General features: G+C 44.8%; 1 protein-coding gene across 3 annotated transcripts in view; it reads left to right on the top strand.

Moving 5' to 3' along the window:
• LOC135509179 (ankyrin repeat and BTB/POZ domain-containing protein 3-B-like) overlaps window positions 1-12,547 on the top strand; it is a 134,204-nt gene that overhangs the window by 88,188 nt on the left and 33,469 nt on the right. For all 3 annotated transcript variants that reach the window (XM_064929611.1, XM_064929610.1, XM_064929613.1), the window contains exons 3-4: window positions 9,126-9,330; window positions 11,595-11,747. In XM_064929611.1, coding sequence (XP_064785683.1) covers window positions 9,126-9,330; window positions 11,595-11,747 — 358 coding nt within the window. The remainder of the gene's footprint in view (window positions 1-9,125; window positions 9,331-11,594; window positions 11,748-12,547) is intronic.

Below are 12,547 nucleotides of genomic sequence, written 5' to 3'. Positions count from 1 at the left end.
TTTCAGACGTGAGGTCTCTAATGCTGTCTCTTTCAGACGTGAGGTCTCTAATGCTGTCTCTTTCAGACGTGAGGTCTCTAATGCTGTCTCTTTCAGACGTGAGGTCTCTAATGCTGTCTCTTTCAGACGTGAGGTCTCTAATGCTGTCTTTTAGACGTGAGGTCTCTAATGCTGTCTTTTAGACATGAGGTCTCTAATGCTGTCTTTCAGACATGAGGTCTCTAATGCTGTCTCTTTCAGACGTGAGGTCTCTAATGCTGTCTCTTTCAGACGTGAGGTCTCTAATGCTGTCTTTCATTTACATTTACATTTAAGTCATTTGGCAGACGCTCTTATCCAGAGCGACTTACAAATTGGTGAATCCACCTTATGACATCCAGTGGAACAGCCACTTTACAATAGTGCATCTAAATCATTTAAGGGGGGGGGGGGTGAGAAGGATTACTTTATCCTATCCTAGCTGTCTCTTTCAGACGTGAGGTCTCTAATGCTGTCTCTTTCAGACGTGAGGTCTCTAATGCTGTCTTTCAGACGTGAGGTCTCTAATGCTGTCTCTTTCAGACGTGAGGTCTTTAATGCTGTCTTTCAGACATGAGGTCTCTAATGCTGTCTTTCAGACATGAGGTCTCTAATGCTGTCTCTTTCAGACGTGAGGTCTCTAATGCTGTCTTTCAGACGTGAGGTCTCTAATGCTGTCTCTTTCAGATGTGAGGTCTCTAATGCTGTCTCTTTCAGACGTGAGGTCTCTAATGCTGTCTCTTTCAGACGTGAGGTCTCTAATGCTGTCTCTTTCAGACGTGAGGTCTCTAATGCTGTCTCTTTCAGACGTGAGGTCTCTAATGCTGTCTCTTTCAGACGTGAGGTCTCTAATGCTGTCTCTTTCAGACGTGAGGTCTCTAATGCTGTCTCTTTCAGACGTGAGGTCTCTAATGCTGTCTCTTTCAGACGTGAGGTCTCTAATGCTGTCTCTTTCAGACGTGAGGTCTCTAATGCTGTCTTTCAGACGTGAGGTCTCTAATGCTGTCTTTTAGACATGAGGTCTCTAATGCTGTCTTTCAGACATGAGGTCTCTAATGCTGTCTCTTTCAGACGTGAGGTCTCTAATGCTGTCTCTTTCAGACGTGAGGTCTCTAATGCTGTCTTTCATTTACATTTACATTTAAGTAATTTGGCAGACGCTCTTATCCAGAGCGACTTACAAATTGGTGAATCCACCTTATGACATCCAGTGGAACAGCCACTTTACAATAGTGCATCTAAATCATTTAAGGGGGGGGGTGAGAAGGATTACTTTATCCTATCCTAGCTGTCTCTTTCAGACGTGAGGTCTCTAATGCTGTCTTTTAGACGTGAGGTCTCTAATGCTGTCTCTTTCAGACGTGAGGTCTCTAATGCTGTCTTTCAGACGTGAGGTCTCTAATGCTGTCTTTTAGACGTGAGGTCTCTAATGCTGTCTCTTTCAGACGTGAGGTCTCTGATGCTGTCTTTCAGACGTGAGGTCTCTAATGCTGTCTTTCAGACGTGAGGTCTCTAATGCTGTCTCTTTCAGACGTGAGGTCTCTAATGCTGTCTCTTTCAGACGTGAGGTCTCTAATGCTGTCTTTCAGACGTGAGGTCTCTAATGCTGTCTTTCAGACGTGAGGTCTCTAATGCTGTCTCTTTCAGACGTGAGGTCTCTAATGCTGTCTCTTTCAGACGTGAGGTCTCTAATGCTGTCTTTCAGACGTGAGGTCTCTAATGCTGTCTTTCAGACGTGAGGTCTCTAATGCTGTCTCTTTCAGACGTGAGGTCTCTAATGCTGTCTTTCAGACATGAGGTCTCTGATGCTGTCTTTCAGACGTGAGGTCTCTAATGCTGTCTCTTTCAGACGTGAGGTCTCTAATGCTGTCTTTCAGACGTGAGGTCTCTAATGCTGTCTCTTTCAGACGTGAGGTCTCTAATGCTGTCTCTTTCAGACGTGAGGTCTCTAATGCTGTCTCTTTCAGACGTGAGGTCTCTAATGCTGTCTCTTTCAGACGTGAGGTCTCTAATGCTGTCTCTTTCAGACGTGAGGTCTCTAATGCTGTCTCTTTCAGACGTGAGGTCTCTAATGCTGTCTTTTAGACGTGAGGTCTCTAATGCTGTCTTTTAGACATGAGGTCTCTAATGCTGTCTTTCAGACATGAGGTCTCTAATGCTGTCTCTTTCAGACGTGAGGTCTCTAATGCTGTCTCTTTCAGACGTGAGGTCTCTAATGCTGTCTTTCATTTACATTTACATTTAAGTCATTTGGCAGACGCTCTTATCCAGAGCGACTTACAAATTGGTGAATCCACCTTATGACATCCAGTGGAACAGCCACTTTACAATAGTGCATCTAAATCATTTAAGGGGGGGGGGTGAGAAGGATTACTTTATCCTATCCTAGCTGTCTCTTTCAGACGTGAGGTCTCTAATGCTGTCTTTTAGACGTGAGGTCTCTAATGCTGTCTCTTTCAGACGTGAGGTCTCTAATGCTGTCTTTCAGACGTGAGGTCTCTAATGCTGTCTTTTAGACGTGAGGTCTCTAATGCTGTCTCTTTCAGACGTGAGGTCTCTAATGCTGTCTTTCAGACGTGAGGTCTCTAATGCTGTCTTTCAGACGTGAGGTCTCTAATGCTGTCTCTTTCAGACGTGAGGTCTCTAATGCTGTCTCTTTCAGACGTGAGGTCTCTAATGCTGTCTTTCAGACGTGAGGTCTCTAATGCTGTCTTTCAGACGTGAGGTCTCTAATGCTGTCTCTTTCAGACGTGAGGTCTCTAATGCTGTCTCTTTCAGACGTGAGGTCTCTAATGCTGTCTTTCAGACGTGAGGTCTCTAATGCTGTCTTTCAGACGTGAGGTCTCTAATGCTGTCTCTTTCAGACGTGAGGTCTCTAATGCTGTCTTTCAGACGTGAGGTCTCTAATGCTGTCTTTCAGACGTGAGGTCTCTAATGCTGTCTCTTTCAGACGTGAGGTCTCTAATGCTGTCTTTCAGACGTGAGGTCTCTAATGCTGTCTCTTTCAGACGTGAGGTCTCTAATGCTGTCTCTTTCAGACATGAGGTCTCTAATGCTGTCTTTCAGACGTGAGGTCTCTAATGCTGTCTTTCAGACGTGAGGTCTCTAATGCTGTCTCTTTCAGATGTGAGGTCTCTAATGCTGTCTTTCAGACGTGAGGTCTCTAATGCTGTCTCTTTCAGACGTGAGGTCTCTAATGCTGTCTCTTTCAGATGTGAGGTCTCTAATGCTGTCTCTTTCAGACGTGAGGTGTCTAATGCTGTCGCTTTCAGACGTGAGGTCTCTAATGCTGTCTTTCAGACGTGAGGTCTCTAATGCTGTCTTTCAGACGTGAGGTTTCTAATGCTGTCTCTTTCAGACGTGAGGTCTCTAATGCTGTCTCTTTCAGACGTGAGGTCTCTAATGCTGTCTCTTTCAGACGTGAGGTCTCTAATGCTGTCTTTCAGACGTGAGGTCTCTAATGCTGTCTTTCAGACGTGAGGTCTCTAATGCTGTCTCTTTCAGACGTGAGGTCTCTAATGCTGTCTCTTTCAGACGTGAGGTCTCTAATGCTGTCTCATTCAGATGTGAGGTCTCTAATGCTGTCTCTTTCAGACGTGAGGTCTCTAATGCTGTCTTTCAGACATGAGGTCTCTAATGCTGTCTCTTTCAGACGTGAGGTCTCTAATGCTGTCTTTCAGACGTGAGGTCTCTAATGCTGTCTTTCAGACGTGAGGTCTCTAATGCTGTCTCTTTCAGACGTGAGGTCTCTAATGCTGTCTCTTTCAGACGTGAGGTCTCTAATGCTGTCTTTCAGACGTGAGGTCTCTAATGCTGTCTTTCAGACGTGAGGTCTCTAATGCTGTCTCTTTCAGACGTGAGGTCTCTAATGCTGTCTTTCAGACGTGAGGTCTCTAATGCTGTCTCTTTCAGACGTGAGGTCTCTAATGCTGTCTCTTTCAGACGTGAGGTCTCTAATGCTGTCTTTCAGACGTGAGGTCTCTAATGCTGTCTTTCAGACGTGAGGTCTCTAATGCTGTCTCTTTCAGACGTGAGGTCTCTAATGCTGTCTTTCAGACGTGAGGTCTCTAATGCTGTCTCTTTCAGACGTGAGGTCTCTAATGCTGTCTTTCAGACGTGAGGTCTCTAATGCTGTCTCTTTCAGACATGAGGTCTCTAATGCTGTCTCTTTCAGATGTGAGGTCTCTAATGCTGTCTCTTTCAGACGTGAGATCTCTAATGCTGTCGCTTTCAGACGTGAGGTCTCTAATGCTGTCTTTCAGACGTGAGGTCTCTAATGCTGTCTCTTTCAGACATGAGGTCTCTAATGCTGTCTTTCAGACGTGAGGTCTCTAATGCTGTCTTTCAGACGTGAGGTCTCTAATGCTGTCTCTTTCAGACGTGAGGTCTCTAATGCTGTCTCTTTCAGACGTGAGGTCTCTAATGCTGTCTTTCAGACGTGAGGTCTCTAATGCTGTCTCTTTCAGACGTGAGGTCTCTAATGCTGTCTCTTTCAGACGTGAGGTCTCTAATGCTGTCTTTCAGACGTGAGGTCTCTAATGCTGTCTCTTTCAGACGTGAGGTCTCTAATGCTGTCTCTTTCAGACGTGAGGTCTCTAATGCTGTCTCATTCAGATGTGAGGTATCTAATGCTGTCTCTTTCAGACGTGAGGTCTCTAATGCTGTCTTTCAGACGTGAGGTCTCTAATGCTGTCTTTCAGACGTGAGGTCTCTAATGCTGTCTCTTTCAGACGTGAGGTCTCTAATGCTGTCTCTTTCAGACGTGAGGTCTCTAGTGCTGTCTTTCAGACGTGAGGTCTCTAATGCTGTCTTTCAGACGTGAGGTCTCTAATGCTGTCTCTTTCAGACGTGAGGTCTCTAATGCTGTCTCTTTCAGACGTGAGGTCTCTAATGCTGTCTCATTCAGATGTGAGGTCTCTAATGCTGTCTCTTTCAGACGTGAGGTCTCTAATGCTGTCTTTCAGACATGAGGTCTCTAATGCTGTCTCTTTCAGATGTTATGTCGACATTTGGCCAATGTTATTGCATCTGACACGATGAGCGACCCAAAGCACCCTGTGTTTCCAGCGTCAACACTTATCATCAGAATAAACACTGATCCAATTCTAATCTGGATCAAAATGGAGTCCCAGGCATACAGAGCGCAAAGTTACATCAGCGCTCTGTACATGGAATATTTATGGGGTCACTCTGGGACTCATTCAACTGTGTTGACACTGCAAATACAGTGACACAGCTGTAGCGGCCAAGGATACCTCTCGATGCCTCTCAAGCTTATTTCCAAAGGTAATATCAACGCAGGAAGTTTATCTTGTAAATAGGCCGGATGACGTGAAAGGATATGTGCAAAGTTCAAAATGCAGAATGAATTATGGAGAAGGGCAGAAACGTCAACAACGGACAAGCTATCAGACTGTCATGGAGGGAGAGGATAAAGACAGATGACAAAAAATCTGGCAAAGTTAAATTTTGTGATTTGCATATTGTTTTTCCAATGGCGTTTAGATGTCCATTTTAGAGTTATCGATTTTTCTGCTCTGTTAGTTGTGTAATTTATTTTAGGTAAAGTCCCCCCTTATCTCAGCTCGCTGGTCACCATAGCATCACCCACCTGTAGCACACGCTCCTGCAGGTATATCTCTCTAGTCACCCCCAAAACCAATTCTTTCTTTCCTTCCAGTTCTCTGCTGCCAATGACTGGAATGAACTACAAAAATCTCTGAAACTGGAAGCACTTATCTCCCTCACTAGCTTTAAGCACCAGCTGTCAGAGCAGCTCACAAATTACTGCACCTGTACATAGCCCATCTATAATTTAGCCCAAACAACTACCTCTTTCCCTACTGTATTTAGTTTATTTATTTATTTATTTAGCTCCTTTGCACCCCATTATTTTTTCTACTTTGCACATTCTTCCACTGCAAATCTACCATTCCAGTGTTTTACTTGCTATATTGTATTTACTTTGCCACCGTGGCCTTTTTTTTGGTTAGTTGATTTTGAACAAGAATCAATTTGGATCAGGACTCAAATCTGAAACAGATCTTATCATCTCCACAGATCTCCCTGTATCACACACATACACATTTTACATGTATTTATTGATAATAAAAATAGGCAATACATTTTTTAAACAGATTAACCTGCTATGTTCCTCTGCTTCTGTCAGAGCCTTGGAGAGAAACGTCCTGGACCTACACAGGCCACTCACAATTAAACACTATCATGGCTGATTGGCAGCAAATCAAATAGCTCTGACTTCACCTGCACAATTCTGTGCACTACACTACACATTCTCCAACTGCAAAGACCAAATATGATAATAAGTTGTGTACAAAACATTTCTAATACCGGTTCTACTTTCTGTTTGGTCATGGCTCCTGTGAGATGTACTCAGCTTCCACCCCATTAAACAGTCATTACACATCACGCTCTAATGAACGCTTGGCTGTTATGTGGGCACTGAATATCTGGTAACTCACTCCTAAGGTGCCAACACTTCTAAATCCCCCTTGTAAATACAAGCGGTGTGATTGTACTCCTGAGAAACAGAACTAGACGAGAACCCAGCTCATTGCAACAGTGAACAGGTTTTAGGAGATTATCTTTTGATAACCGTGTAGATCCTGTAGACAAAGCGGATGGTGCCCTGTTGAACACTTTAAAAATGGCATTATAGTTAAGATGCATACCCAAAGACAAGAGCTATGAAGTCTCCTACTTCCCTTCTCACTGTTGCTGGAAAGAATGAGCTACTTCTTCCTCGCCACCATTATGAGCTATATGGCTAACACAAAGTACTGTCCAGTCCAGTATCCATGGTGACATGACAGCTAGCTGTTTCCTATTCCTGCCTATTATATATCCATCTGTAACATATCGGTGGTTGTTTTCTGTACTTCAGAAGAAACTCATTGTCTTTGTGTAGAGAAAGGCACAGTTCTGTGGCCGAGAGTGTTGCTGTTGGCTTGTTGTGTTTAGTTATCTCACTCCTCAGCTCTACAGCTGCCTGCCTGTCTGTCTGTCTGTCTGTCTGTCTGTCTGTCTGTCTGTCTGTCTGTCTGTCTGTCTGTCTGTCTGTCTGTCTGTCTGTCTGTCTGTCTGTCTGTCTGTCTGTCTGTCTGTCTGTCTGTCTGCCTGCCTGCCTGCCTGCCTGCCTGCCTGCCTGCTTGCCTGTCTGCCTGCCTGCCTGTCTGTCTGCCTGCCTGCCTGCCTGTCTGCCTGCCTGCCTGCCTGACTGCCTGCCTACCTGCCTGCCTGCCTGCCCGCCACCCAACTCCAGGAAATGTCACAGGCCAACATCAATATGAGGTGAGGATGGATGTTAGACCATCAAGCTGAGTTGCCTGCCTCAGTCCCCCCTCCCCCTCATTCCACTGCTTAGTTAGGGCACTATTACACTGTCATCACACTGTATTGTACTCCCTTTGGTACAATTAGTGTAGCGGGGGGGTGTAGTGTGTGGGTGTGCTGTGTGTGTGTGGTTGTGCTGCTCGCATGTCAAGGCTATAGGGTCTCAATTATACATCTGAATTGCCAGTGTGTGGTGGTTGTTGTTTGTTTTCATCAGATCCGCTAGCCCACTCGGTTCTTTGCATTGCATCATACTGTTCCATACAATGCTGCACTGTTTCTCTTATCAGTCGAGCACTGACATCTCCCAGGTCTGCTGTCTGAAAGATAGACTGTTGATTTCAAGCATCCAATTCCCCCTTTTAGTCATGCTTCCACATGTGCCCTTCTCTCATTGTCAAGGCAAAAACGAAATCTTGACAACAGACAAGCCACACAATTATGATGCTAAACAAACCATTTGTCTCTTTGAATGACTGTCCCCATAGACTCATCCCTTTATTGGTACGACTGCATGCTGTTGCGTTTCCACTGAATGAGTTTGGTGAGAAATAGATCCCTCTGTTTAGTCTTTAATTGAATGCAATGTGTTGTGGTTGTGAAACAGACCCCTACAGTATGTGTGAATGTGAAACCAATGGAACGTGGCATTACACTTTAACTCTATTACTTGACTGACAGATTAGCACCATGTCAACCTACAGCAGGACGATATATATGTGTGTTTATTTGGATCCCCATCAGCAGATACTCTTCCTGGGGTCCACAAAAAAACACAAAACATGACAAGTAACAAAACACTGATACACTGATAGACAAGGACAGTCACACAAATGTAACATACAACGATATGCAAACAATACAACATCAAAAAGTTATGTGTTAGAAGCATAATAATGTTATATAAACAATAAGTGTTTTTCTGTTATATGCACAGTAACAAAAGCGTATGGACTGATAAGACCCAGGACTCTCAGAATGTCATGCTATGATAGAGACGCAGAACAATCTGCAGTATGTTTCTAATGTAGTAATGGTGTCATATCGACAAGATGTCCATTTCTGCTCTATATAGTAGAAATAGGGTGAGTACTGGTACTCGTTGTGTCTATGAGATAGCATGAATAGTGCAGCCTTTTGAAAACCCCACATGTACAGTTTTACTGTGTCTCAGTGGGATTCTAGTTGGGCCCAGCTGTCTCGTTGTCTGGCTTCCAGGTCTGCAAGGCATTCGAAGGCAATATGTCCTGTCCCTTTCAGCTCAGTACATTTTTTTGTGAAAAACAGTTTTTGCCATGCCATTTGAAGCATCTGGAGAATATTCACATTTTATGAGGAAAACCTTTTAAGCAGAGAGTTTGAGTGAAACCGCATGACCTAAAAGTACTGGAGGATTATGCAGAGCATGAGGAAATAGCAAGGAGAGTAGTATGTTCCTAAATATTCATATTTCATAAAAAGCAGTTGTGGCTATGCTTGTACTCGACGGAAGCTCCTTCAGAGAGGATGGTGATGAACCCCTGTCTGTCTGTGTTTATGTCTCTTCACCATTGGGTCTAGACATTCTCTATATTATCTATCTCCCCTGACACCGTGCGTGTGCATGTGTATACGTTTGTGTGCGTGTGTGTACGCATGCGTGTGAAAACAAGAGGACATTCCCTCCATTTCTCTATGACCTTCTTCTTCTCCAGCTCCTGATTTTATTGTGGATGTGTGTGTAACCACAACCCTCTTTTCATTGTGTCCTGCAGGTGACCTGGTCTCCCGGGCCATGCACCACCTCCAGCCGCTGCATGTGAAGAACCATAGCAACGGGACGCCCATCCACCAGAAGAGCAGCCCAGTACACTGGGAGCCTGAGGCGCTCTACACTCTCTGCTACTTCATGCACTGTCCCCAGGTGGAATGGGAGAATCCCAACGTAGAACCCTCTAAGGTTACCCTGCAGACAGAGAGGTAACACACACCTCAAATGAGACTGTTATATATATGGTAAATCTCTACATTGACGGTGTAGATAGTTATGATTCACAGCTCAGGAGAATCTCTGTCCTGTACTGAACCTCCACATTCATCCCTTGATCAGATAGGTATTGACATATCATGGTAGTACTTTCATTCTATGGTGAACCAAAGCCATTCTGAAGTACGCCAGACAAACCTGTATTCAGTTTTAACAGTGAACCTCCAAAGTCTCCCCCACATCCCTAAACCAGATGTTTTCCTATTGAGGAATACTATTTCCATTGGTTCAATGGAAATGGAGTCAATTGACAGCTTGTTAAGGTATAGTAGGCCCTAAAAGTCACCTGTGTGGGAAAATAGCAGGAAATTACTTTTGAAACAGACTCATATCCACACATGCACAGTCAAAGTTGATGGCTTTGATTCAGTTGGTGTCACTAACATAGTCATTACAGTTCAATACAAGTTAGAGGCTGTATGGAGTCCATGTTTTAGAATGTATGGAGTCCATGTTTTAGAATGTATGGAGTCCATGTTTTAGAATGTATGGAGTCCATGTTTTAGAATGTATGAAGTCCATGTTTTAGAATGTATGGAGTCCATGTTGTAGAATGTATGAAGTCCATGTTTTAGAATGTATGGGGTCCATGTTTTAGAATGTATGAAGTCCATGTTTTAGAATGTATGAAGTCCATGTTTTAGAATGTATGGAGTCCATGTTTTAGAATGTATGAAGTCCATGTTTTAGAATGTATGAAGTCCATGTTTTAGAATGTATGAAGTCCATGTTTTAGAATGTATGAAGTCCATGTTTTAGAATGTATGGAGTCCATGTTTTAGAATGTATGGAGTCCATGTTTTAGAATGTATGAAGTCCATGTTTTAGTGTGTTCCCCTAAGGGTTTGCAATTTACGGCTCGTACAGATGTGCTAAGTACTCTCGGCCGGCAAACGCAACCAGTGTGTTCGTGCAAACTCTTACCCGGCTGGGAACTGGGAAGCTGTCATTGGAACCATTTTGGCTCAGATACCCTCTGGGTATATCAAATTCAAGAACATACATTTTTTCTTCTTACAGTCCTACGCAATGTATGTTTAAGTCATTCTGTGTTTGATGACTTTATGGCAAATAATTATCTATCTACTCCTGTACATTACCTCTATACATTATATAACCTCACCGGCCCAGTATGTCCACAGGCTATGTGGATAACCCCTGCCAGGGGAAGGGGAAGTAGGTGAAAAATCAGAAAGTTGGTTAGGAGCAGGCCTCCTCCGGAGTTCCAGACTTTACTGCCCTGTAATGGAGAGCTAACGGCTAATATGTCCCCCAGGTCTTTTCCCCCCAGTCTGCTTCAGCTCTGCGCTCTGCAAAGAAAGGTTCCTAATGAGCAGATTTGTAGAGTGGAATTGGGAAAGCTGTGTGATTCCAATCACGTTTTAAAACTTGGTTAGGTCTATGCCTACTTGTGAGTCTTCAAAGATAATGTCATATTTTGAAAACACCTGTACAAATTACTTCAAAATGCCTCAAGGTCACATGTTTCCCATGTCTTTGAAGAGAGTCATTTGCATTTGTGCAGTGATGAAACCTCGACTCACTAAAGAGCAGGATTCTCCCTCAGGTTAGAATAGCATTGATGAATGACAGATTGATGATGAGTGACATATAGCTATTACAAATAAAGGAGTGAAGCTAGGGTCAAGGACATTCAACACATTGAACCATCCTGTATGAGATATCAAGCAGTGACTTAGAGAGTCCCATCAATATTGTTCAATATTAACATTACATATATATTCATATTAATAATAATATGTCTATGACAGACAGGTGAAGATGCATATTAATAATTGTAATCTAATTTGAAATGGGAACCAGCTGTTAGGGTCTCTGAATAAAGGAGTAGGAGGAATAGCAAACTTTGCTCCAAGACACAGATCTCAAGTCAGTTTTGTGTCCCTCCAACCCGGATCCTCTGAATGGTAATGGTTCGAATTTCTGTAAGCTAAGCTTATCCAAGGTATGTACTGAAACCAGACAACAACCAGACTACCATTCAGCCGATAGCTGATATTGATGACTCCTGTGTGTGTGTGTGTGTGTGTGTGTGTGTGTGTGTGTGTGTGTGTGTGTGTGTGTGTGTGTGTGTGTGTGTGTGTGTGTGTGTGTGTGTGTGTGTGTGTGTGTGTGTGTGTGTGTGTGTGTGTGTGTGTGTGTGTGTGTGTATGTGTGTGTGTGTCTCCCCCTGCAGGCCGTTCCTGGTTCTACCTCCTCTGATGGAGTGGCTCAGGGTGTCGGTGGCCCACGCAGAGCACCGCCGTAGCTTCTCAGTGGACAGTGACGACGTCCGGCAGGCCGCCAGGCTGCTGCTGCCAGGGGTGGACTGTGAACCACGCCAGCTCAAGTACGGCATGGAAACACACACACACACAGGGCACGCAGGCTCACACGCAGGCTTGAAACACACACACACACACACAAGGCACGCAGGCTCACACGCAGGCTTGAAACACATACACACAGGCTTGAAACACACACACACACACAGAGCACGCAGGCACACACGCAGGCTTGAAACACACACACACAGGGCACGCAGGCACAAACGCAGGCTTGAAACACACACACGCAGGCTTGAAACACACACACAGAGCACGCAGGCACACACGCAGGCTTGAAACACACACACACAGGGCACGCAGGCACACACGCAGGCTTGAAACACACGCAGGCTTGAAACACACACACACAGGGCACACAGGCACAAATGCAGGCTTGAAACACATACACAGGGCACGCAGGCACAAACGCAGGCTTGAAACACACACACACAGGGCACGCAGGCACAAACGCAGGCTTGAAACACACACACACAGGGCACGCAGGCACACACGCAGACTTGAAACAAACACACACAGAGCATGCAGGCACACACGCAGGCTTGAAACACACACACACACAGGGCACGCAGGCACACACGCAGGCTTGAAACACACACACAGGGCACGCAGGCACACACACAGGCTTGAAACACACACACACAGGGCACACAGGCACACACGCAGGCTTGAAACACACACACACACAGGGCACGCAGGCACACACGCAGGCTTGAAACACACATGCACAAGGCACGCAGGCACACACGCAGGCTTGAAACACACACACACACAGGGCACGCAGGCACACACGCAGGCTTGAAAC

Source organism: Oncorhynchus masou, chromosome 22, assembly GCF_036934945.1.
Source record: "Oncorhynchus masou masou isolate Uvic2021 chromosome 22, UVic_Omas_1.1, whole genome shotgun sequence".
Taxonomy (NCBI): Eukaryota; Metazoa; Chordata; class Actinopteri; order Salmoniformes; family Salmonidae; genus Oncorhynchus; species Oncorhynchus masou.
This window is presented reverse-complemented; position numbering and strand designations above follow the sequence as displayed.